This window comes from Lampetra fluviatilis, chromosome 1 (assembly GCF_964198595.1).
Source record: "Lampetra fluviatilis chromosome 1, kcLamFluv1.1, whole genome shotgun sequence".
Taxonomy (NCBI): domain Eukaryota; kingdom Metazoa; phylum Chordata; class Hyperoartia; order Petromyzontiformes; family Petromyzontidae; genus Lampetra; species Lampetra fluviatilis.
This window is the reverse complement of record NC_136275.1, coordinates 12,627,061-12,654,016: the sequence shown is the minus strand read 5'-3', so window position 1 is coordinate 12,654,016 and position 26,956 is coordinate 12,627,061. Positions and strand designations below refer to the sequence as shown.

Here is a 26,956-nt window from a genome sequence, read left to right as displayed (position 1 = left end):
AAAAGAGTCATTCTGTATTGTTTAGACAATGCTGTATATTGATGAAGAAAACATACGTTCAGTATTTAAATATATTTTCGTGTAAATTTACATTATGTGGTGATTATTTGTGATATGCACAGTTTTAATTGCTGCAGCTGAAAGAAGCTATTTCAGTGTTGATGTCATTTGATAGCCTCAGATGTAGCTCCTCCTGTGGTTTCCATAAAAGTGGGTCTGTATGAATGAAGAAATGACAATAAAAGTGGTATTTTTACTGTGGGTCATTTTGGTAGCTTACTTTCCCTTATACACCACATCAATTGTGTACATGCGCCCCACATGTAAAAAAATACATTAATATTTTGGTCATAATATCAAAGTACATAATTTTTTTGGAAATAACATATTAAGAAAATATGTTTTTATTAAAGCCAATGTAATAACAATAATAATACTATTTGGGTACATGCATGTTCTGAAAAAGGATGATCACTTTACAATTATTATCTGTTTTCAGTCATGTGCCAACAACCCATGTTACTCAGTGGATTGCCTCGTGCGCAAATCCTGAATTTCAGTGAGCGTTAAACGAATAATAAAAGTTTTTTTGTGAAGCATACTGCAAATAGCTGTCCTGTGAAATTGTAAGCATTTAACTATTTCACAAAATTGTCAACTAGAAGTTGTCGGAGAAACTTTCAGTTCAGAAACTTTCAGGACAAGCACAAATGTTGCACTAACTACTAATATACAGACTCATCATTTTGTTTCACCTTACAATGACTTTTGGATGAGAAAAGTTGTCCAAAATGTTTTCCTTCATTCCCTCTGAATGGGTTTTCCCCGATAGGATTATTTTCATTCCATAAAATTTAACACGGAAACAAGCATTGCTGAAATTAAATTATACATTCAATATAAATAATTATCCTTGCTTGTAGGCTTCATTCAAATGCAGATGCATTAAATGTTTTCCCCTAAATTAAAGGGGCATGCAAATTTATATTAATTAGATTTATATAGCCTGGAAATCATTGCTGTTCATAACTGTATGGAAAGATTCTTTTTTTTTTAACATAACCTTTTAATCTCAATTTAGTACGATGAGGTGTCATTCAATTTATAATATTTTACAAAATTGTGTGTAATCTGTTTATTGTTAAAAAAAGGCTAAAGGAAGACTGACAAGCTTTAGACTGACATCAATGTGTGGTGGAACAGACAGTGACTAAATGCATCAATTTTCATAGTTTCCATTTTACATGGAACATGTAGTGTGCTGGTTATCACTGCTCACCCGTGTTTAAATAATTTGAGAGCACTACGGTGACCTTTAAATAAATGTGTTACGTTACAGTAAAACGTTGGTAAATAGTGCATTTGCTCAACATCCCCAGTATGTGACTACAAACATTTGGGGGCCATTCGTTGCCTAAATGGCTCCCACCCTGTGCTGGATTTCACATATGAAAAGTAAATTAATGTTACAAAAGGTATGGTTGCAGATCAACCTAATTACTATTTAAATTGCATGGTTAAAAAAAATAACGGATGATTTTAGGTATGGGGGCCTCGGTTTTAAGAAAGGCGCCTTTGAAGAAATATAATCTGATTAATTGATTTATACCGAGAGATTGACAGTGTTGCTGGGTTTGTTAACGCAAGCCGTAAAGCCATCGGACAGAAGGTCACACAGAGTGATGTAGTGTGTTGTTTGTGAAGGGGCTGACATTTGCACTGCACAAGTGAATTACCATACGCTAATGCAATGTTATATTTATTATAATGATCTTTTCTTCAAAGCATCATACAATTACACCATAAGATTAAATGACACATTCAACTATCCTTTGAACTTCATTCAACAGTTCAGTGTGTGTATTTTCCTGAATTTACGTATTAACTATTAACAACGCTTTGAAAGTTTATATTTAAAACAACTTATGGACTTAACATGCTGTCAAATCGGTGCAGTAAACCTTAAAAAAATAATTCGTTTGTCATGTAGTGTGCCTTTTATGGTCAAATAATTTCAGTAGAAACAAATTAACTCTACCTATAGATGTAGAAAGTCATTGTGAGGGCTTAATTTATATAATCCCATTGTCAGGGCCTATTGCTACACTCTCATTGTGAGGGCCTAATGCTACACTCACGTGCACGACCAGGGAGGCAACGCCCTTGTCCTGGTCCTGGCGGAAGCTGCTTCAATGCCGGCCGTGGGGAGCAATAAATCCACAGCCTCTCCTCTTGCATCTTATCATGCTCCGCTTCATGGAGATTAACTATTCCAATGTCTAAATTATTGTTCATATGAAGGCATTATCCGATATATTTTTTTATTTATGAAATGTAGCGGGTTTTTTTTACTAAGTAAAAAATTACACTCGATTTCCTTTCCCTGCAATGCAAATATATAGATTGAAAATGTGTGACATCTTATAATATGGCTGTTACACTACATTTGACTGCTATGTGCATTAAGGATACTAAGTTAAAAACCCGATACAACACAGATATCTAAATAAACAATTGAATGAAAAAAACCCCGTAATTAACCCTACAATCATTCTATATTCTCGAGTGCCTTGCATTTAATTCCAGCATGGTTAGGCTGTAGCGCTGAGCACTGCTTCTGACTTGCAAGGGGTTAAGGCCCCGTGATGAAGGAAGCCAATCGTGAGGCAGAGCCATTGTGGCCGGACAGTGGGCCGGCCGTCCGTGGCCGCCACTCGTCGGCACACACGCTGCCAGGTGCTCTCGGCATGGCGATGTTGTCGTTCTTCCGCTCGAAAGTGCGTGGCAAGAGGGCCTCCACTGCTAAGCCGAAGTCCACGAACCCTTGTTCGAAAGAGAAGGCTGTTAGCGGTAAGGTTGGTGAGCATGCTGTGGCCACGCGGTCCTGTGGGGAGAGCTAGTGAGGGGTCCCCGTGGCTCTCATCGCACATCCTGTTCGCTCGTTTTGAGGCTCTCGGTGTTGTCCTCCACGTCTTGTCATCGCCATGTCGCTTGTGGCATCTGGGTGTTTTGTTTCGGTATAACTGTGAGGCTTGTGCTTTGAGCATTTCAGTTTCAGGCAGGGCTCTGTCATAATGGGGACTCTGCCCAAAGAACGGTTACTTTGGATCAGAGATCAGTCCGGAAGGGAAGTAATCAATCCTGTGCTCCCAAGAGGAAAGCTAATGGTTTTTCTTTCCATCTTTGATGAATTAAAAGGCACTTAGCTCCAAAAATGACTAAGAGCCATGTACCTCATGAAAGATATACTGCATGTTGTTGTCATTGTTACTGTGCTGAGCATTAGGTGGTTTAATTGAATCCAGCGTCTATGCATTGAAATATTATTTGCTTTTCATAATTGTGTGCTTTTGTTGTTTGTTTCCATTTATATTCATATAATTTACAGAGTAATACTATTCCATATTGGTAATGGGATTTCATTCTGTGGCATTAAGCAGTAACTTATTCTCCAACAGCTGTGTATAAATAGGTTGAAAACTGACGTTCCTATTGTTTTTTACAGGCACTCCTGCGGAGAGTTCCTTGGAGGACAAGCGCAAAAGTGTGAGCGATGATCTGGAAGATGTGTTTGGTAAGCGGAGCTTTTGTGATTCATTTATGATTAAATTACATTAAACAATGATTGTTTTGTCATGGGAATATCTCAATAATAATTTCCCGATTGTCAAAGCAATTTGGAGTGTAAAGCATTACATTATAGCTGCGTATTAGTATTCCTGCTGGTTGTATCGTGAAAATAATTGAAATGATATACAGTAACTGATTTTGTGCTTTGTTACGATGCATCATTCAAGCTGAGCATCTCATTGAAGTGAATAAATAACCCTTGCTGGCAGGCCACACACTTGTAGACAGCTTTATGGCTGCATGAATATTTAGCATCACAAACTGCTTCCTAGCTTAAAAGCTCTTGCCTGCACAAGTAAGCTATGAGCCAGGTTATTGCACGCACTTGTGTTAGGTTTTAAGTGATTGCAAATAGACGATCTAATCAGATTTTGCGAGTATTTGGATTTGAAACTATTTCCATTTAAACTTCCTTCCACGGTGATGCAGTATTAAAATTTAATTTTAAAAAGTACAGCTAAATTGTGCTCTTTGAGTGAAACATTATACTCTTAGAGTGCTAATCGCAAGATAGGTGACAGTACTCAGCTCATTTAGTCAGCTCTTGTCATTTATACATGGGTAAAAGCGCATTAAGAAGATACGCTTTCAAGGGAGAAGAATACAATTTTGTTTACAAACGTAGTGCATAAGAAAACAGTGTAAAATAATATGAGGGTGTATAAATATTTCAAACGAGGTGCTGTGCAGAGCATTTAAAAAAATTCAAAAGTAAAACAATGTGAAATGGACTAATATAAAAGCAACCTCTGTTTATCGTAATAACAGCCACAATTTGCCAACATTAAATGTAAATAAACGATCCTGCTACAGTTTCCTGCATTGTATGGGAGATAAAGTTAGGGGAGGGTCCTTATTTGACAGCGAGACTGACGGCTCTAGTGCTTCTCTGCACCGCGGCAAAATCCGTCCCCCAAGGGAACGGTGTTTTAATGAGAAGACTCTGGAGGGCACAACACCGATGATAATTATAAAATATACATTCATGATTGCCAGTTCCCGATTCACTCGGCGAACACAAACTTAGGTGAATTTTTAATAAATGACAATGCTTTATGATTGCAATTCTACTCTCATTGATGATTCATACTCAGGTGGCATTTGACAAGGCAGTAATTAGGAAATTAACAGAATACAAATTATAAGGGGAAATTAATTATTTAATTCACTAAGAGATTAGAAACATCACATTTTGTATTTGTGCTGGTATTTAAAAAAATGCCATCATCACTGAAGTACAGTGCTGGCTGGAATGACTGTGTGTTCATTATTACACCGAAGAATTCCACTTGTGCGAGTGTAGGGAGTGATAGAGAGATATTGTGCACCAGTGCTGGAGGAGAGTGACATGTCCGTGTGGCTGCTCTACCCACAGATTTCTCAGAAGTGATTCCTGAAACAGAGCGCCTGGACTCGAGCGCGCAGAAGGCGCGCGCACAGCTGGGTGGCTGTGCACGCCGCCAGCGCCCATCCTGGTCCCACATCCGCGATAGCCTGGGCTCTACTGATGGGGAGGACACCTTCGAGTCCACCGTGAGCCCTGCACCTTTTGCAAGAGCAGGCCAGAGCAAGCTAATACAAACAAGACACGTTTAAAGGATGACGGCAGTAAAGCCAAAGTATTGCCCGCTCAAGTGAGCACTGGCCACTGGTAGTTTCTGCTGGTGGCCTTAAGTCAGCAGTGGAAATTCTACATTCCTATAGGGTACCCATACATAAATAATTACAATTGTGGAATTCCCAAAAAGTCGTGTTTGTTTTATCGACTGTGAAACTATGGTGGGCCAAGTTGACTACCAACCGGGGTTTGAACTCACATCCCTCTGAATATGAATTGAGCATTCTGCCACAGAGCCACTTGGGCAGATATCTGTTGCTGTCATCAAATGATAAGGTAAAATATGACTGTTATTGTCTTGTGAGTATTTTTTATATTACTTGTATCTGAGACACCCTGGCATATTGCGTGTTGAATATGTACATACAAAATAATCATTAACATCATTACCATTGAAGCAATTGTTTGTATATGTGCAAGATAAGATACAATTGTGCATTTCGCTTATAGATGTTTGGGAAAATTAAGTGTTGACTTTTACATAACATTTGTGGAACTGGTGCTATAGATTTGAGTAATATGTGTCAGGCTGGAGTCTCTTGACCATGCCAACTCATTTCTTTAGAACTGCTTTTTGTGTTTAGCTTGTTGTCCTTCCCCTGCTCTTCCGATTAGCATGGTTGGCTACGTACGGTGTGAAAGAAGTTCAACATACATACATACATTGTTTAGTTTGATGTCCTTTCCCCGCATCTCGCATTAGCATGGTTGGCGATGTAGGGTGCAAAAGAAGTTCAACATACATGCTGCTCCCTTCCCAGCTGATACGAATCCGCTCGTCCGCTTTGTTCCCTGCGCTTCATGATGCCAGCAGGGCAGGGAGGAGGAATGCAGCTCACGGCGAGTGACTTTGAAATCCACTTCGTCCCTGGGCGGGTCCTCCTCTCCGGGCCCTGTGCGGAGCGAACGAATCCCGGGCAGGAGCCGCAGTCCATCCTTGGCCACGTCGTCATCGCCCTCGTGCTCGCCCCGCACTCCGCCACGTGGACACCGCATTAGGGACAGGCCATTGCCAGGGATGAGCGGTATCTCAATCACATGCAGTAAAATAAATGTAACATCATTTCATTTTGTAATGTGTCACTGCTATCTAATTTATGCACTTGAAAGTAATTCGTAATTTGTAGGTCAATTACATGGCAGTTAATTTGTGATTTATATCTGTGTAACATCCCAGTCATATGTAATTTGAATATGTTTTGCCCATCTCTGTAGCCATTGCTCAACAAACTAAACATGTGACTACAAGACAAACTACTATGACGGTTTCTTAAACGTTCCTTAAACCAGGCCTGAGTGGATGATGTTATCCACTGGCCGGATAAAAAAGTATATATGAAATTCCCTAAATGTTCTACATTTATACACTCTTCATAATTATATATTTTTGTTATAGTGCATACGAATTTTATTGACCCATCTGGGGACCCTTTGCAGATGATACAGTCAGCACAACTTCATAGGGAAGTCAAAAGTGGTTGTCCTATGGATAGACTCACCCCTGTCAAAGGAATGTGGCACTCCTGCCAACTGCTTAGGGCTCTAAACAGGAGATGAGCACTGCCTCATTTGAACAAGAAATCACTTTGACATTTTGACTTTTACTTCTATTGTAGTTTAATTTTTTGTGAAATCGGTGTTCTACCTCCATGTGCTTACTGTGAAAAGCTTTATGAAATAGTCCACCCTTCTTGCAGTGAGGCGAGGGAGCAGCCAGTCACCAGACTTGAGCAGCTCCTCCCCATCTTTATCAGGCAATCGCCCTCCTGGCGACAAAGTGAGGTACGTGCTTCTCAACGTTTCATTTATCTCTCTGCCTGTGCTGGGAAGAACTGCTCGCTAAAGCTTCTCAAACTGCTGTGTCGTTTCCAGTGCTGCTCTGCAACGCTCCACCAGGAGAGACAAGAAAGTGGAAGATGAATCCAACAATGTGTTGGCACAAGATCAGTATGACGATTTCCAAAAGCATATCGCCAACATTATCTTACACTGACCACTGACACACAGCACCTTGTGTCAAAGCTAGAATGTTGTTGTTGTGGTTGGCAGGGCTGCTCAGGCGTCGTTTGTGATCGGAGAGTCAGACGTGGATGGGAGAGAGGTGACGCTTGGAGCAAGGGTCATGGAGGGTCACGCTTTCACCACCCTGGAGAGCTCAGTGGAGCCCAGTCCCGTGAAAGCTCGAAACAAGGTGCAGCCGGGTGGCTCCATGCCACACACAGCGAACGCCTTCTTTCTCAAGTCCCAGTCAAATTTCGATTTAAAGCTTTCGTGACTGCAGGGATTAATCTTCTTGGTTCTTTCGGTAAAGTCACGTAGAAGGGAAGTAATAAAATAATAAAAATAAAACATAATACAATAATTCTCACGACGTTTCGGCCACAACGCAAGCAGCCGTCCTCAGGTGAAGACCAGGTCTGTCGGGGAGACAGCGTCAGACCTGGTCTTCACCTGAGGACAGCTGCTTGCGTTGTGGCCGAAACGTCGTGAGAATTATTTTATTATGTTTTATTTTATTATTTTATTACTTCCCTTCTACGTGACTTTACCGAAAGAACCAAGAAGATAAATCCCAGTCAAATTGTATTAACCCAGCACGTATGACAGATTATGGACAAGTTTTGCTCAGACGGACACCACACTTGCCTGTGCTGCTGATTAAAGTGGTAACGCTGTCAGTTTTTAGACCCTTCTTCGTCATGCCGATTTTCATAATAAAATTGCATCGAAGATATATTTTAGAAAAATGTATTAAAGTGGAATGAATCGCTTTGAAAATGAGTACGAGGTAATCGACCGCACAATTCGGCATTGTTGACAATTATGTAACACTACAACTCAATACTTTATACTTCAGATCTATTTACTATTACACATGTGGAATATAACAAGGCTCTCATGAAGAATGTGCCCATTTAAGATGCAGGGGGAAATATCTGTAATTTACATCTTTACATAACATAAGTTCAAGCAACATACATTGTACACTGTTTTATTTATATTTTTTGTTCATTTATTATTTATCCCCCCTCTTACCCTTTACACAGATAACCCTCTCCTGGCCATCGTTTTTCAACCGCTCGTTAGATTTGGTACAGTATTGCATCTACGCCAAGTTTTATTTATCCTATTTTATTTGCCTATCCTTTACTTTTTTGTTTCTTCATGGATTCGTAAAGTTTGTTATTTCCACGTATTGCTTTATCTAGAAATTGAACGGGAGGATCTTACCGTGTTATTATTTTTTTACATAATATGTCTGTAAGTGTACATCTTTTAGGCAGCGTCATCGCTGAGTAACTTGTCCCTTATGCAGTATTCTATTACATCTGTGCCAATAAAGTATTGTAGTCACCTTTCCTGTAGAATTTGAAAAGGAACAGACACGTTTATAATTTGTGTATGTTGAGTTTGGAAAATCATTCAAGAGTGCCTAGGGCAGCCACAAAAGTTCCATTTGTACCTCTTGCAAAAGCTTGTGTGGGGCAATTATCAGTGATGCGAGTGATACGTTGCACTTCACCGTAGTCATAATTGAGCAATTCCTTAATGCCCCACTGATGGAGGAGGTAGCTGCATCTCCTATGTAGTGTTGTCAAAATGTTAAGTTGGATGCTGTGTATGCGCTGATGCCCGTCTGGATGTGTGTCTACCGTGTGTGCACATGTGCAGCCCAACTTGTCGTTTGGGGATGAGGTGAGTCCAAGCAGCGCGAGTTCTAGCGAGCTCACAGGCTGGGTGGCAGAGCCTCGTTCCACAGGGCGCTCTCACACGCTCGTCTTCTCCTCCAATGAGGTGAGGCCCCAACCTCCTCACTGCCCCCTGCCTCCCACCCCACACTCAGCCACTCCACAGAAGGGGGCACTACCCATGGGATGAATGAATGTGGATGCAAGGATGGAGAAAGGCCATATTTAGTCAACTAATCAACATGTAGGCTTCTGGCCTGTGCGGTTTGAAATGTTCTTGTATGCATGGGGTTTTTTCCTGGGCAACTTGGTTTCCTCCCACATAAAAACACTCCTAAAGGAATTGACTAAACATCTCAAATAGGCCATTCTCCTGTAAACAATTAATAACCTTCTACTTTACTGGATGGTACGATATAAAAAGTATTTTTATCCAAAAACACGTTGTGTACTGATTAGCAGTGGTGTTCAATCCTAGCCATCACAAAAACCAGCAGCCCAGATTTCCTTGTGAGCAGATGTTAGCACTTCTATTAATTTCTAACACAAGAATATGAATTGCCTCAGAAATTTTGCAGGTACTTAGTCACAAGGCCTGGGCTTGAACACCACTGCCACACACATTTGATCATTACATACATTTCCTGAAATTGTAAATGCATGCAATGAGTTCCCATTGAAATAGTCAGGCTTGATGGTACACTGTGCCTGTCTCCCACATTGCTGCACTGTGCAGAGCTTGGACATGATTGATGATGAGGTGAGGCCTAATGAGCTTTTTACATTATTAGTTTTGCTTAGACGATCCTTCATTCCATCAGCACCATTAGGCGTGTGAAGAGGTGGCTTTAAACAGCTTATTTTTAAAATCTGGCTTCGAAAACTTCACACACGCCTAGTCACATCATACTTGTCAATCCCTACCAATCGAAGCGGTTGGCTCCCGATGTTTAAACCCTCCTACTGCATACTGATTTTCAAAGCAAAATTGCATCAAATGTTTTATTATAATAATTTTACAAAGCGACATGATTAGCTTTGAACATCACCACGTGGCATGAGGGTTTACAAATCAGCAGCCTCACACGTATATTGGTGTGGTCGCCGAGCACGCAACGTGTCAATTCTTATCTTTTACATCTTCATTGGTTTTGCTGTAGTGTATGCTCGACGCCGATGCTCCATGGCTCTGTGCTTCCTCTGCGGTGACCGCTGTGCTCTCAATGGCGGCTCTCCTCGCTCCAGATCCTAGATGAGCAGAGCTCCCCCAGCCGGCGTGGCGGCGGGGGCAGTGCCACCGGGGCCGAGTCTCCATCGCCGGAGCTGTGGCCCGTGGAGCGCGTCGCTGCCTGGCTCCGGGCTCTTGACCTGGAGCAGCACGTGCCCGAGTTCACGGCGCGCGGAGTCGACGGGCGGCAGCTGCTGCAGGTCGACAGCTCCAAGCTCAAGGCGAGCAGAATGCAGAGGCCTTCCCGCCACTTGTAACACGAGGCCGGTGGGGGAGGCGGGGATGAGGTGGTGCCGTCCATCACACGGCCCTGAATTTGTCTACCAACTGGCTTCCCCGAGGGCACTTTTGCAACAATGACATAATTATGGGAACCTCATTTGCCAGTACAAAATATGATAATTGGTTCTTTACCCTTCTATCTGGCAACAAAACTGACACCTTTTTACAAGGAGTCATGTTTGCATAGACCGCAATGCCTGCAGTCATAATACAAACAAAAGAACATAACTCTGATAATGTGCACTGTCCTTGACGTTGATTGGTCCACACCCGAGACAGCTTTCCTTAGATAGAAGGGTAAAAAACCAATTATCATATTTCTACTGGCAAATGAGGTTCCCATAGTGTGGATGCTTACCCCGAGCTCTCATACTCTGATGGTGCATTGTCTTTGAGTTGTGCGCCTTTTGGCGTCATCTGGTCCAACCCATATGAGACTAGGCTCTAAGGAAAGCTGTCTCGGGTGTGGATCAATCAACTTTAAGGACAGTGCACATTATCAGAGTTATGTTCTTTTGTTTGTATTATGACTGCAGGTATTGCGGTCTATGCAAACATGACTCCTTGTAAAAAGGTGTCAGTTTTGTTGCCAGATAGAAGGGTAAAGAACCAATTATCAATGACATAATTGTTATGGTTGTACTAGGAAGAGGTATGAACACTGTTTCAAAAATACAGTGCTTAATAGTTGTGGAAGGACAAACATACGTGGAGTACAAGCATGTAAAGAAAATCACGACATTCATCATTAACACTGCCTTATGCCAAAGTATTAAGGGTTCAATGGTATATGTGTTGAGTATTTTAAATATTTAATTTTATTATTCATGGTATGAATGAAGCTTTTAATGAAATTTGCTTATTCTCACGCTTCAGGCACTGGGAGTAAACAGCTTCAGCGAGCGAGGGCTCCTCAAGAAGAAGGTGAAGGAGATGAGGGCCATGCTGGAGAAGGAGCGGAAAGTGCAGGAGAAGCAGCGGCGTCAGCGGGAGAAGGTGCAGCGCAAGGAACTGGAGCAGAGGCGCAGAGCAGGGCAGCAGCAGGGACCCAAGGAAGGGGGAGGCACAGAGACCACGGCCTGAACACAGTATCTCCTTTACAGTGACCTCAGTCCTACTCGAACTGCCTGTTCATTTCCTATCGGGTCGCTGAAAGCCAGCGTCTTACTACATATGCATCTATAATTGGAGGCTGCTCAAGCAACTAGAGGAAATACCGCAAAGCTTCCATGATTCTTACAGTGTTTATATAGGGTTTGAATGACCCATTGATTCTCAGTTTTTTATTGTCTGGGTTTATGCATAGCCTTTTAAAAAATAAATGTGGCTATACATTTTAATAAAATTCAGCATTTTTGTACAAGGTATTGGCATTTGCTCTAAAATGTTGGCATCAACAGGGAAGCCAGATGTACATTCTGTGGTCCATTAATGGATCAGCTTCATGTGTCCAGCTGTGCCGATATTTGTCTTATAACCAAAATCCACCCGTCCCCCCCACCCTGTTCAGACACGCAGTCTGCATATTGGGACTATAGCACAGACCCAGCATGGTCCAATGGAGGTCTTTGCCAGGCAAAATGTTTATTTAGTGTTTGGGAACAAAAATATCCGAGTCAGTGCATGCTAATGCTGGAACAAAATAAATGTATGCAGACCTAAAACTGTGTACTGTAAATGTAGGTAGCACAAATGAACAAAGTTATGTAAATAATATTATGCAATTACTTTTATTGTGCTGTCTTGTAAATTTGTTTGAAATAGAGTTTACATGTGCTTTGCTGTATCCCTGCACTTATGAAATTAGATTACTGTGAAAATAAGAGAAAAGGGTTTCTTTACCTGAAAGGAAGGCAGCCCCATTATAGACTTCCAGAAAGACATGAAGGTGGTGACTCCTTTACTTTCTATATTGGCCCACTGAATGCACATCTGTGATCCATAATACAGTTTTTTTATGGGTTAGATCGCGTAAATATATAAATGTGTCGCTGAATCCGCCACCACCGGGCACAGCCAATTAGTTAGGTTTGTCACGTAAACAGAACATGACAAATCATTACTAGTACAGCACACCGGTGTGTTGGAGAGCAAAGCCACAACATTTACAATCTTGAGTTGGACGTTTCGCCAGTAATTACAACTAGCTTCATCAGGCGACAGCCAGATTTGTGGAGAAGTCTTACTGTTTCGTTTTACTTAAATGTGGCTTTGCTGTCCAACACACCAGTGTGCTGTACTAGTAACGAATTGTCATGTTCTGCTTACGTGACAAACCTAACTAATTGGCTGTGCCGGGTGGTGGCGGGTTTAACGACATATTTATATATTTACGCGATTTAACCCAAAAAAACCTATATTATGGATATTGGTCACGAAAGCCTACGTGTTAAACGCACATCTGTGATTTTGGAGCTTTAAGACGTTGCAACAGTACGTGATCAAAGGATTTCCTCAATACATTTCCAAGTATGAGGCAGTCTGCAATGCACTCTTTTCATAATGCTACAGTCTTGCTACGAAACGAGCTAATATATTTTACAACTGTCTTTAAAACACCATTTCAAAGTCACGTTGCATTTGCTGAAACTGATGGAACCAGCACAACCGTTGCAGATTCATTATTGTCTTTGCTCTGTAGGCAGTTTATCCGTCTTGTTTATTTCTGATGTCTGTCATCCCTGAATTTAAAACAAGGTATGAAAATACCAACATTTTCTATGAAGGCATTTAAATGAAATTAAATGTAGATCCAACAAAATTAGCACTGGAAATGTTTGTCTCTGCTATGTATGCTTTGGCTGTTTATTGTAACAGAGTGCTCTGCACATTTTCCTTCGAAACTTCACACCTAGCAGGATACATGGGGCCAATGATGGCCAACCCTGGCCCAACTTTGGGAAACACTGTAATCTCGACTAGTACTGACGTTATTGATGAGGATCAGTCGTTGACAGCAAACCTTGGCACTCCTACCAGTCTCTGTTTACGAATTCGTTTTACACTTGTCTCTAAGTTACCATGAAAACAATATCTATACCTGAGCATTGTGAAATTATTTTACTACAAGAAACCAGATTTTTCGCTGCGTTATCTTCAGCCAATATGTATTCATTGCTGGACGAAGGCCTCATCAAGCCATTGACATCTCACGGTCTGGTGATGCACAAGAACTGATTTAATCACCCCATCTCCCTTGTGTAACGTACTTTCGGCTGTGTTACCACCTTTGGCTGCCACTCTGCCATTAGTCTTGACCACCGGTTATATGGGAATATACTGGAAAATTGATCTTCCTCTGGACGCATTCAGCAAATCGAGCACTTTACACATGTTCACCTCTGTACCTGAATTCATGCAATGATTGCGTAGCACTAGAATATTCTTAAATAAAAAAATATTACAAGACGCATTTTTATCTAACCCACTCCAGCAAATGTGTTGTTGGAAATTAAAAAAAACAAAACGCATGTATTTTGGGCAGATTTAAGGAACCATTTTTTTGTTTCTTGTCAGTTCTGCAATGGGTATAAAATGACAGTGTTTAAGTAGTATTACTGAAAAACCTTCAAATGTCAAGTATATATAAAATACAGTATTGCACACGATGACTGTGTTGTCCCAATTAAATTTAAGTGTACTTTCTGGTTAAACACTTGTGTTTGAAATTCAGACCTAATACTGCATCAATATTCTAAATGAATCCAACTGTTTGTCACAACTTGTCCATTGTGAATGTCAGAAATCTTTAACCGTAATTTTGGGGGAGTTTTATTTATCCCAACTGTGCCGGCGTCATGTCTGTAACTCTTGCAGAACAGTTACATCACATGCATTAAAGGAAGGCCCATGGGACAAGATATTACATAATTACTTCTGAGGTCCCTGCAAGTGACCTGTTATTTTGTCTTGTAGCACACTAACGGGCAACACTTTACAACCCTCCGTGATATTGGAATGCTCACCTCGTGATATTCCAGCTGTCATTTTCAGAGAATCTAGCCAAATTAAATGTAGAATAATTTAATATGATGGTGTTGTGACTGGACTAAAATCTTCAATCTCTATACATAACAATCCAATTTAATTAAGGGCAGTCGCCCGGATTCGAACCAGGACTTCATTGGAGCCAGATTCATCGCTCAGACCTCTGAGCCACCTGGCTATCTTAGAGAGTGTGATTTTGGACAACCTAAAGGCATTTAGGACTGATAATTTAGCTGGCTGTGGAAATATATATTAAACAACCACACCTGACAAATTGGTGCTAGATAACACAATAGATTGTTCTGATAAAATCACCAAAAGGCTTAAAATATAGTGAAACACCAATTTTAATGAAAAACTAATTTTGCTCGACAACTTTACACTCAGCATAGCATGTAAGAAATACCCCTTTTCAGCTCTGATTAATGTTTACCAGGCCCTAAATATTACTTTCCCCAAAGCTATTTGCTTGGGGTTTCATTAATTCTTGTCAGTGACAAAACACATCCGCATAAGTAAGGAAAGTACAGTGTTTAAATATTAGAGGGATAGAGGGCATATTATATATTAAATTGTATTTGTGATGGTCTGTTTTTCAAGCCTCCAGATGGAAAATGTGCTTATCTGCAGTCTCAGCCAGATTGCTCACATGGAAAACATCGAAACGTGAATGTCGCTTGGCAGTACACTTTACCAAACAAAACTACGGATATTACCAAGTCTCATGTCCCGCCACCCTTTTGTTTAAAGACCAGCACTACACTACATAGTTCACGTTTAAATATTTATGGTGTCACTTGCACTTGTCATTCTCAAAACAGACCGTCAAAACTGACTTTCTGTCACAGGCTCCAATCTACAGCTTTAAATTATTGTTTGCAGTCAGATCCATCAAATATATCCCAGTAGCTTCCCTCGAGTAACGCTCACATTGGCAAACAGCAAGCTAGGGTGCTTCACCTCCGATGAGCACGGTTGGCTACGTACGGCGCGAAAGAAGTTCAAACATACAGAGTCAATTGGCCATTTGTTAAAAGTGCGGTAGAGTGCTGAATTGCGTTTATAGATGATATCGATAAAGGGATAGTGGTGGGACAGCGGTGGTACTGCACTATGAACCTAGCAACCTCGGCTGCACAGCGATCATCAATGGTGATCTTGGGCGCCCTCTCCCCCAATCTGTAGTGATGAGTGTGAGGAAGTATGCCCAAACAAACCCTACCACCAACAGGGCTTTGGAAGGCCTCCATCCGGCAGTGGATTTCAAAGGGCTCACATCATTATCCTTGATAAGGCCACTGAACGGATCTCATCAATGATTGCCAATGGAATGAAGATACACCCCCGTTGTGTTATCTAATGACACTGACAAGAATTGCACGCTTGTCATACGATCTGCAAAACACTGTAATTAAAGCCCATTCATGAGGCGAGTGAGAGGAGACATGACATTAACCACACGCATATTTGTGTGCTCTCACGTATTTCAACATTTACACAAATGAGCAATTGTGCATTACTACTGCCATCTGTTTCCTCGCTGTAAATATATACTCCTTACAATAAATACGGGGTCAGGCAGTGGTCAAAATGGAAATGTAAAAGTCCCCTTACTCAGCCTTTTTGTCCTGCATCCCATGTATAGTTCGATATCAACTGTTCTGAAGAGTGCCGGTCAGTATGAGTGTTTTGTGTTTCAAGATATAGCGGCTCATTTTGACCACTGAAATTAGGACACCACTCGTCATAAGCTGCGCGGCCCTGTCAAAGTAAAGTCATGCAGATTGCGATCCTCACTCACACACACACAGCTGCTCCTTTGGAACATAACATTAAACCAGCATGAGGTGGAGATACTGCATGTTTTATTACATCTCTATGTTATCTTTAATCATTCAAAAACCGGTATGATTTGCTATGGATTCAGGCTCTGGTAACAAAACATAGCTCATACCTGCAACTGAGCTTAACAATTTAACATACTTATGCAAATATATTTACGTAAACAAATTAACATTGTAGCACCTGTTAAAATGTAGACACCAATGTTTTAGCCACACGTGTTGTATTTTGCATGGCTGTTCTGTAGCAAAGTTGCATTGCATTTTTGATTTTGTGAGTGAAGGGCCATTGTGAATGTTTGCAGGTTAACTGTTAGAGTTTAAGACAGACGATCTATTTTTATTTTCTAACAGACAATCATCCCCTAATGGCTAAATTGTGACAACTGTACTCATAGCTCTAGTGGAAGCTCAAAGCATGACTGTAACAGACTGATCCGGTAAATAATGACATTGGATAAAATGGCGACTCAGATGTCAGAGACATCTGCATTGTGACTTCACTTACCTCACAGTTATACAAACACTGTAGTGGATGGAACCCCCCTATGCGTAGCACCTGATACTTTAATAATATATATGAAGAAAAAGGGATATGTAACTTCAAATGAGAAGTATTAGTGTACAATAATACGGGTGCATATTATTCGTTTAACAAAAATGTGCAGTCTATTTGCTAAGCCATGTGATCATTTGAACCTGCAGTATGATGTTTCTAAATTACGGAAAACTCAACAGTGCCGTATTCAGCCATGGTAATAGTTGTGCACTTTTGGGTATGTCATCCAGTAATTAGCCATCAAACAACAAAATAGCATAGACATGAGAGCACACATCGGTTTTACCACACTACTAGCTAAGATGGATGCTATCAGGTATTTGCAATATCAATACCTTTTTCGAGTTTTTCTGTTAACCTAATAACGAAATAATATTCAAACATAAACGATCACGGAAATTTGTCACCATGTAATTTCACAGCTGCAAATAACAAATGCAGATGTCCTAATGCTTGTGGGGGTGGGGAGGGGGTTCATCGCCAATCAAAATTTGAAAATTTTCATTCACTGAACCATTGGATTCAGTTCTACATATAACGCGAGTGGCTTATGAGAAAACTGGGAGCAGAGAGCCCCGTCAGGGGCCGGGCCACCACGGGCCTAGCACACCCACTTGATGAAGCGCTCGAAGAAGGATGGCATCAAGAGCTCATTGTAGTTGCGCACTGAGAAGATGGAGGCGCGTTCGTTGAAGGTGAGTGGCAGTAGGCTCGCGTGGTCCACGTTGGGGCCCACCGCGATTACCGTTGTGAAGATGTCACGCTGGCGCAGGGCCCTTAGCGCCTTCTCCAGATCTTCCTTGGTGCCTCCCAGAGACGTCCCTCCATTCAGCAGAAATACGAAGTTGACCTCGGCGTTGCTGCGCACCCCCTTGTACTTGTTGGCAGTGTTCTCTACTACCGTTTCTATGGCGTTAACAATGGCTGGCATCAACGAGTGTGCTGAATCCAGGTAATTGGCTTTCTCTAGACTCTCCACGATTTCCGTGAAGTTGGCCGAGAAGTCAAGATTGACGGATTGCTCTGTTTCACCACCGTACTGCAGCACGCCCAATCGGGCACCTTCGCTTCTGCTGATCCTCGGAGTGGAAGCGGAGGAGGGAGTCAGCTCAATTAATCTCATCGCTTCTGTGAGAGTCAAAATCTCTGCGACGCTTCTCACAAAATGCTTGGCCTTGTTGAAGTTGTTCATGCCAGTCTGCTCGGAGCCATCCACCATGAAGAGAATGTCGACGGGACGGTTATTGCACAGGGCCACATCCAGCTCTGCAGTTGTCAGGAAAAAAAAAGTTGATGCACATCAGATATGAAATGGACGAAGTTAAATTCAAATATTTCACACTATCCTTATTAACAAGTGTTTTAACACGAGTAAGGTTTTTCTTCACACTTATTTGCACATTACCAAAGCATTACATATTTCTCAGACCCACCTGGACCACACTGAAGCTTGGGGCACACAAATTGAGGATCTGCAACAACAAAAAACACAGTTAATGCAGCTCTGCATGTTTCTCACTGAGTATTTAAAGATTACTTCAAAGTCAAGTCAAAGTGATTTCTTGTTCGTAAAAACTCAGGCGGTGCTTATCTCCCGTTTACAGCCTTGAGCCAATGGTGGTAATTCCACATTCTTATGGAAGGGGCAGGTCTACCCATAGGACAACTACTGTTGACATCCTCACAAAGTGGTAACTTTGTTATCTACCCTAGAGGGATGATTATAGGCTGAGTCAACTCCCAACCAGGATTTGAACGTACATAAACTCTATGTTCATTCTTTACGTCAGACAGAAGAGGTCATCATAATCAAAAGCATGCAATTAGAAAATGTTCACTGTTGGTGACGAATATTGTGTATTTGTCAGATGGGATGGGATGCATCACCAGGACAGATGAGGTGCTCTGTTTCTGAAAGGAATTCCTCTGCTAAAAGATCAGTAAACAGGGAGATGTTCTTGACATGGTTAGGGTTGTTGCAGGCAATGGACAAGAGACTCTCTGTGTTGGCTTTCTCCTGGAACATGTCTCCAATGCCCAGCACGTTGACGCTCACACCAGCACCGCACAGTGACGTGAGCCTATTTTCATCATCACGGGGGTCGTACCGCCCGTCGGTAATCACGATCGCGAACACCTGTGCACCAATGTGAGAAAAAAACATCAAGGAAGACTGAGGATATTTAATAAAATATTGTTTGCCTTTATATTGTGCTCTTCATGTAAGAAAAGTTTTGGAGCACAGGATTTAGCCGAGGGGACCCCCTAATAACAGCTTGTCTCTGTGTGGCACAAGGTAACTCAGTGGCAGCCTGTAAGTGGGCACTAGACTGCCAGTATGGAATGACGATTGCTATTTCGAATTTGGCAAATTTTGCCCAAGATAGCGTCATACATAATGGCCTTCTCTTTATAAATGACGAAATGGAATCTTTAACACCCACTTTAAAGCAGATGTATTTTTACGTTTAATATACCTGCAATATTATTCAGGTGGGCCTTCTGGATTTAAACTACAATCCTCTAAAACAAGTGGCGAATGCACCACTGCTGAGCCATGTCACCGACCTCATGAAGCAAGCAAAATTATCAAGCAAAATGTTGTTGAGTCCTACAATACAGAATTAATGAACCACCTCTTTTTAACTCTAGTTTTGATAACTTTTTGAAGGAAATTAATTTGTTAACAATTTTTATATCACGTACACAAAGTAATAACATTTAAAAAATTGTTGATGCTTAAGTCATGAAATGTTCGCTCAATAAAAGTGCTATTGCTCAGTAATGACATGTCACGTAGTCTATTGCATCTGAATATTTGTATAGATTAGTCAAACGAATAAAACAGTTTCTCTGCTCCTCTGGATATCACTTCTGTTGTGATAACCAGTACACCATAACAGCATCCCTTAGATAAGGACACATTCTGCAAAGCAACAGATGGTCACGCACCTTGACATTAGCTCTTTTCCCATTGTGCACCAGCTTATCGTAAGCAAACTTGAGGGCCGAGGGAGTCCATGTGCCACCAGCAATCCACTTAAGGTTCTTCACAGCCGTTTTAAACGAGGACAGGGAGTTGATGTCAGGGTCAGACATGCTGATGGCCTGGAATGTGCCGTCGTGACTGTACTGCACGATGCCCACGCGGATGCCTGCGCGACAACGTCACGTTGCCACCACTCACGTTAGACTGCGGCCTGCTCGAGGCGAGCGGGCAATTTCACAGCAAGCAGTGAAACAGAATTATAATATGTATTTATACTGGATGAATTCGATGAGCTATACATCTATTTTTCACAGATATCCAGTAGGGGCAGGAAAGAACGTTACAACAACAAAGAATACAAAAACACGATAGTAAGTGCAAAGTACAAGAAAGGTAAACAAATCACCCAAAAACATACAAATAAAACTAAGCCATCCCCATCCTATCAGGCAAAGCCCACTGAGGTATTCATTTAATTTTCAGAAGCGACCTGGCCAAAAATGACAGTTAAGCAAAGTGGCTTACAAATGTGGATATTTGTATCAGCAAAATCAAAACCAGCAGTGCCGCGCTGTCATGTATTGTTACAACATCCACAGGCTCCTGAGCAGCTATGCTATTGCAGGAAATATAAAGCCCCATGAAGGAGCGTGCAGGCTTTTCTTGGCATGACTTGCTAATCTGTTAAACATTCTTGGAGACATTCTTAGAAGACTAGAACAGTGCAGCTGGGTGCCTGCGCAGTACTTGAATTTGAGTCCCATGTAAGACAGAAGATGATCTGTCACATGTTCCACAAATTCTTCCAGATGAGGCTTATATTGAGCAAATTAAGTGAATTAGTCAGAGCAGACATGTAATCATTATGTCCACATTAAATATAGCTTTAAAAAAAGTATATTGATTATCATACTATGTGAAGGATTGGTAACCGGTGCAATTATTGCAATTAAATCAGTAAATCCATCTGACTGTCCAATGGATGCGTGGCATATGTTATCTGACCCCTTAAAATAGTGGCTTCTTGTCTCAACAGTCTCTTAGTCATTACAAATAATGGTCTGCGACTGTTTTCCTGCAGGAGTGGTTTTACATTTCGCTTCGGTTGAGAACTCAATCCATAATATCTTATTTTACAAACATATTTCATGTTTATCTATATATATAAAATCGCAAATCTGTCTGTCTGTCTGTGTGTGTGTCTGTGTGTCGCCGGACCATACGCAGTTTCATTGGACGACCGGCGCGGACCACGGCGGTTGCCCCTGGCAACGGGTAGCGACGCATTCGCTGCGGGGTGGACGCCATTTTTAATTCCCGTTAAAAATATGCGCACGCATTAACACACGACTCTGAGGTAAATTCATCAAAGTTTCACGTCCTCTTCACTCCCCCCCCACCCCAATGTGTGCACTTACAATTATAGGGTCGGTAGATAATACAATTATAGCGATTAGACAGTATTATTGTAGCGCGGGGGGGGGGGGGGTAACGGCCCCAGTACCCAGCCTCAGCCGGGCGGGCAATCTAGGCGAGGCCGGAGGCTCTGCACGGTACTAGGCCTCGACACCCCACCCGTGTCAAGCGACGACTTTGTGGTATAAACTCGATATACCCAGCGTTGCCCGGGGGGAAAATACATTTAAAATCTTCTGAAAACTTTCAAACATTACATAACAATGAAATTTGTGTATATATGTAAGGTTATTAAGAAATATATTTTTCACCCGGGCAACGCCGGGTACTTCTGCTAGTGTAGAGATAAATCTGCTAAGTCAGTCCCATTGCTGAAATTCAAGAATGTTATTTAGATTAAAATGTCAGACAAATCACTTGAACTGGTAATTTCACATATCACTTTACCCATGACTTAAACGCTTAATAAACAGCATGTTCTCAAAATAATACCACGTATTGTTTATAAAGATCGGCTGGACTCTGGTGGTGTACGGCTGTTACCTGAAGGGTCGGTGGCATTTTTGGCTAAATTTCCCAGGCGGCTCACAGTGTTAATGACAAAGTTCTTCTCAAGGGTGAAGTTGGATTGCCCTATGCTCTCTGAGCTGTCCAGCACAAATATCAGATCGACCGGTCCGCAGGTCTTCTCGCAGTCTGCAAGACAATTAGCATGGTTGGCTATGTACGGTGCAAAAGAAGGTCAACATACATACATATGTAGCGACTATTTCATGCATTTACGTATTGTGCCCCAGCCAAACAAAAAAACAATAAACTCGGTGACTAAATAGTTTCCCACAATTACAATTTTCAAACTTGGAAGTCCCAGAGACATGCGATTGATTTATTTAAGTAGCACTGTTCCTTACCACAGCATCCACACGTCTCTCGAATCATGGTCATCACGTCACACTCCTGGACAGACATGCGAGCGTGAAGGAAGACCAAGACATCGCTGCTTTTAAAATATTACTTTTAAGCTCCACATTACACCACATGCAATCGAAATGCAGGTATGAATGATGTACCGTGAAAGGTCAGTGACTCACCGTAGTACCTGGTGACCCCGGCATGCCTGGTAAGCCCTGCACAGAGATAACAATAGAATATTAACCAAGCAATATTTCTAAGTTACATATTTTATGGATACATCTCATTCGAGAGGTATTATAATCAGGCTTACCAGCCACGATTTAATTCATAAACATGAGCATGCCACTTGGTTGTATTATCATTGACAGTGTATGCTGCAGTCCAGTGTTATGGAGGTGTCCCTTACAACAGGTCCTTTGGGTCCACGAAGGCCTCTATCGCCAGTCTCCCCTGATGGACCTGGATCTCCCTGAGAAATAAAAGTAAAACATTGATCAAATAACAGTATCCAACTTACGGATGAAAATACTCTTGCCAACTAAACCTTAAACCTGATCTTTTTAAGAGACAAAATGCATTACGGAATGTTTTTTTTGTAGAATTAACTTTAAATGCTGTTGCCAGGCCACAATATTCCATACTTAGATCTTCCAGGCGTCCATTTATAAAGATTCACTCCAACTTTCGTGGGTTTGCATTTAGTGACAGTGCCACATTCAAATGAGGAGCAGAACAGCATTCATCTCCATTGGCAGATGTACGTATGTATGTTGAATTTCTTTTGCACTATACATAGCCAACCGTGCCAATTGGAGGTGCGGGAGCATCGAGCCGGGGTGAAAGTCCCACACGCTTATGACGGGGCCCAGTTTATTCAAAGGGCAACCACTAGTGATGTTACACGAAGTGTAAATAATTTTGATAACCCCAGTGATGATCGATTAAATTTCACTGTGCATCACAGTATTATGTTTGCAGAAAATGTTTAACAGCATCACATTTCTTACCTTCTCTCCCGGAATCCCCTTCATCCCAGATGGCCCCTTTGGTCCACTAAACCCTCTTGCGCCCTGTGTTTGGTGAGCAGCACAGAGCGAGCACCTTCATTGGGAATGGCACTAAAACACTCAACCATCAACCATCAATAAGTCTCAGATGTGTTGTGCAGAAATTGTCTTCAACATTCCGCTCGTAAAAAGTGTGCTGCTGTCACTGCGCTTGTATAGAATAAAAATCATCGTACCGGGAGTCCTTTTGTTCCAGAATCACCTGAAGTACCCTGAGCAGATTGGAATAAAACAATACGCATCTTGGTATATACGCAGTCTGTCGTATAATATCACAATATTTATGTCATTTAGATCTTCTTCTTGATTTGAAGCTTTCGTGACTGCAGGAATCCATACTCTTTGGTTCTTTCGGTAAAGTCACGTAGGTATAAAATAAAATAAATCACGACGTTTCGGGCACAACACAAGCGTCCATCATCAGGTGGGAATGTCAATGTTCTGTTGTAAGCTCCCATGTACTTACAGGCTCGCCCCTTGGGCCAGGGAAGCCGATCCCATCCCTCCCAGGGTCTCCCTGTTATAAAGGAAACACACAATAACAACATGTTATGCTCCCTTTGACTATTCTATTTTGCAATGCGCCAGGACTAAGACTGATAATTCCAAAACTTTCTGTCAATGAGCTTTCGTTGACCATGAAGAGCTTTTAAATGTGAATGGACAAAATAGCTTGTTTTAGTTGTGCAATGCTCGGAATCTTCTTCTTTTGTGCAGCATTTGAACAGCAACTGACAATACGTTGTGCCTGTGCATTGAGTCTGGTGATCCACAGTGGAGTTTGCGTGCAGTGTGAGAGTGAGAGCTGGAGCTTATGTGCAGTGTGAGAGTCGCGTGTGGGTAGTGCGAGCATGAAAGCCGGTGCGAGCTTGGTGTTAGCCAGTCCATGCCTTCACGCCCTCAGGACCAACACCTCCACGAAGGCCGGGCTCACCGGGGTCGCCACCACTGCCCTGCGCCACAAAAACAACGTGGAGTGAGCGGCGTGCACCTCCCGTACCCCCCCCTCCCACCGACAATCAAACGGCTCATATCCCCTTCACCAACCCACACTAACCGGCGTGGTGAAGTATGGTAAACCCCACCCCCCCCAACTTCATGACCTAGAAAACACTCGTTTCTGAAACAATGCTTCCTGGTGATGTTTCTTTACCTCACACACAACAAACACAGCTGCACATTAAGATGGGTGATAAGGAAATGTGTATTAAAGTACCGGTATGCACTACTTTTGAGGTATATGTTGGGTGATACAATATAAATGTGTGTCTTGGAGTAACTCGCTCACTGTTTCGCCTTTCGTCCCATTCCCTCCTGTGGGTCCCCTCACTCCTGGGAAGCCTGGGTCTCCCTGTGACACAGAACACAGACATCCCTTATCACACCGCGCCAAGCACTTGGGTTGGCTGTGTGATCCGGGTGCCACAAGTAAAAATGTGAAACTTCACAGACGATGAACTCACAATCTCTCCTGAATTGCCTCTCTCCCCAGGGAGACCCCTCGAACCATCCGGACCAGCATCTCCCTGTCACACACCAAGAGGGCAACAAGGCTCCTTTCTCTCAGCCACAGAGTTAATGCAACGGGCAAGAATAGGCGTTGTAAATAATCAGACGTGACAACGATCTGTCCTCACCTTCTCTCCTTTGCCCCCATCTGGGCCTGGTGGTCCAAATGTGCCAAGGTCTCCTCTGTATCCCTGCATTCACAATTTAACACGTGTCGAAATCCAACACGTTTACCAAGTAATTTTTGCAAGTCGTGTTACCAATTAACTTATGAATATTGAAGCTAGTGTCTGATTTAATAATCAAATAATGTAAATGTGCTTGGCATTAGAATTACCTATTGGGAAATGGTAATGCTGATTACAATAGTATGAAGATGAAAAGGGAAGCACGCTAACCTTGTCGCCAGCGGACCCTTTTGCCCCGGGCTTCCCCTGCACCACACACACACATCATACGATCACACACGCACAACTTCAGTCATGGGTTATGTATGTACTAAATGTTGAACTTCGTACGTAGCCAACCGTGCTAATTAGAGGTGTGGGGGAAGGGCAACAAACTAAACACAAAAAGCAGTTCTAAGCAAATTAGTTTTAAATCTAGATTTAAAAGTGCATAGCAACCAGCGGCTTAATATGCAATGCGTCAACAAAGACATGGCCAATTTGACACTTGATTCGTGTCACCTGGTCTTTTCCACGCACACCTGCGCCTCTTCTCATGTTGGAACCAAGAGTTTGGAGTGACTATGTTTCTTCTGCTTACAAACTTCCACGAGTCTCTCCTCTTTCATCGCTTTTTCCCAGTACACACTTACCTACTTCTCTTCCATCATATCTCCTACAACTACAAACCAATCTCCAAATATCACGACAGAGTATTTGCCTTTACTCTTTCTACCAGTTGTTTCATTCTATCACAAACCTCTTCACATTTTTCATTGCCGTCACAAACTTCTTTAAATTCCTCATCACTCAGTTCTGAATTTGATGCATACACTTGGATGATGACAACATCCCTTGGGTCCATGCTGGTCTTCAACCATAAATCTTGTGTTGATCGCTCACAATTTGGAAACAGATTTCCCCATTCTGCAGAGGTGGGACAAAGTCATTGTTATGCAAGTCCAAGTCGAGTCGCAAGTCATCAAATTCATGACTCGAGTCTGACTCGAGTCCAAGTCACATGACTCGAGTCCACATCTCATAGGTGGGACAAAGTCATTGTTATGCAAGTCCAAGTCGAGTCGCAAGTCATCAAATTCATGACTCGAGTCTGACTCGAGTCCAAGTCACATGACTCGAGTCCACACCTCTGCCATTCTGTATCCGAGATGACTGTGCCACATCTCTTACTTTGCTTTTCCTCCAGAGAATATCACTTTAAAACCATCGCCCCAAAACTCACCCAACACCTCCGTCTCACCTCGCACAATCCAGGTGTGTTCAACAAAGTTTAAAGACGACAAGGCAATCAAGTTTGATTCCACATATATCAAAATAATACTAAAGGTATTGTACATTAGAATGCAAGAAAAGATGGGAGAATACATTAAAAATGATGCTCTCAGGAAAGCGTGCGGAATACAAGCAGCGATTGGAATGGTGAGAACAGTTTGAAAAATGAGCCAAGAAAACAAGAGGTGTTTTATATATTTTGTTGATTTTGAAAAAGCATTCGAGTAAAGATGGTCAGAGCTTACATAAATATTGAGTGAACTGGAGCAGACTGGGGTGACCAAGGGTTGATATGTGAGTCAGATAGTGGTGGACATAGTAGCTCTAGTGAACAGAGTAGCTGCTGGACAAAGTAGTTGGTAAACAGAGTTGCATGGACAGAGGAAGCTGATGGACAGAGTATCTGGCGGACAGAGTAGCGGTGGACAGAGTAGCAGTACACAGAATAGCGGTGGACAGAGTAGTGGTGGACAGAGTAGCCTAGGACTGGAGGTGGGATTTCTTGACGAGTGGCCAGCCAAGGCTGCCTGCTTATCTCTTATTCTTAGGTTTTTTCGGTAAAGTCACGTAGGTAAAACATTAAAATTAATGAAATTAATGAAAGTAAAATAAAATAAAATATTTTATTTTACTTTCATTAATTTTAATGCTTTACCTACGTGACTTTACCGAAAAAACCTAAGAATATGAATCCTTGCAGTCACGAAAGCTTCAAATCTAGAATTGCTTATCTCTTTTTCTCGTTCAATGAACACTGAGAAGTGAC

At 41.9% G+C, this 26,956-nt stretch overlaps 2 protein-coding genes across 6 annotated transcripts in view; one reads left to right on the top strand and one right to left on the bottom strand.

The window, feature by feature from the left end:
* LOC144932428 (neurabin-2-like) overlaps positions 1 to 14,088 on the top strand; it is a 35,111-nt gene extending 21,023 nt beyond the window's left edge. Inside the window, exons 12-22 of one of the 5 annotated variants that reach the window (XM_078856476.1) lie at positions 3,506 to 3,574; positions 5,006 to 5,163; positions 6,063 to 6,273; positions 6,946 to 7,030; positions 7,121 to 7,195; positions 7,298 to 7,439; positions 8,296 to 8,340; positions 8,921 to 9,043; positions 9,674 to 9,697; positions 10,183 to 10,386; positions 11,324 to 14,088. In XM_078856476.1, the coding sequence (XP_078712602.1) occupies positions 3,506 to 3,574; positions 5,006 to 5,163; positions 6,063 to 6,273; positions 6,946 to 7,030; positions 7,121 to 7,195; positions 7,298 to 7,439; positions 8,296 to 8,340; positions 8,921 to 9,043; positions 9,674 to 9,697; positions 10,183 to 10,386; positions 11,324 to 11,530 (1,343 nt within the window). In that variant the 3' untranslated portion in view covers positions 11,531 to 14,088. Of the gene's footprint in view, positions 1 to 3,505; positions 3,575 to 5,005; positions 5,164 to 6,062; positions 6,274 to 6,945; positions 7,031 to 7,120; positions 7,196 to 7,270; positions 7,440 to 8,295; positions 8,341 to 8,920; positions 9,044 to 9,673; positions 9,698 to 10,182; positions 10,387 to 11,323 lie in introns of those variants that run through there. The other 4 variants (XM_078856495.1, XM_078856487.1, XR_013636909.1 and 1 more) reach the window with 4 other exon arrangements.
* Positions 14,089 to 16,286: 2,198 nt separating this feature from the next.
* Positions 16,287 to 26,956, bottom strand: part of COL6A2 (collagen type VI alpha 2 chain) — a 31,848-nt gene continuing 21,178 nt past the window's right edge. The window contains exons 16-31 of the mRNA XM_078856449.1: positions 25,129 to 25,164; positions 24,859 to 24,921; positions 24,685 to 24,747; positions 24,510 to 24,572; positions 24,112 to 24,174; positions 23,688 to 23,738; positions 23,398 to 23,433; positions 23,162 to 23,224; positions 22,561 to 22,623; positions 22,331 to 22,366; positions 22,151 to 22,196; positions 21,783 to 21,935; positions 19,787 to 19,989; positions 18,722 to 18,971; positions 18,268 to 18,306; positions 16,287 to 18,100 (exon numbers count right to left, since the gene is read on the bottom strand). Of these exons, the coding sequence (XP_078712575.1) occupies positions 17,436 to 18,100; positions 18,268 to 18,306; positions 18,722 to 18,971; positions 19,787 to 19,989; positions 21,783 to 21,935; positions 22,151 to 22,196; positions 22,331 to 22,366; positions 22,561 to 22,623; positions 23,162 to 23,224; positions 23,398 to 23,433; positions 23,688 to 23,738; positions 24,112 to 24,174; positions 24,510 to 24,572; positions 24,685 to 24,747; positions 24,859 to 24,921; positions 25,129 to 25,164 (1,893 nt within the window). The 3' untranslated portion in view covers positions 16,287 to 17,435. The remainder of the gene's footprint in view (positions 18,101 to 18,267; positions 18,307 to 18,721; positions 18,972 to 19,786; positions 19,990 to 21,782; positions 21,936 to 22,150; positions 22,197 to 22,330; positions 22,367 to 22,560; positions 22,624 to 23,161; positions 23,225 to 23,397; positions 23,434 to 23,687; positions 23,739 to 24,111; positions 24,175 to 24,509; positions 24,573 to 24,684; positions 24,748 to 24,858; positions 24,922 to 25,128; positions 25,165 to 26,956) is intronic.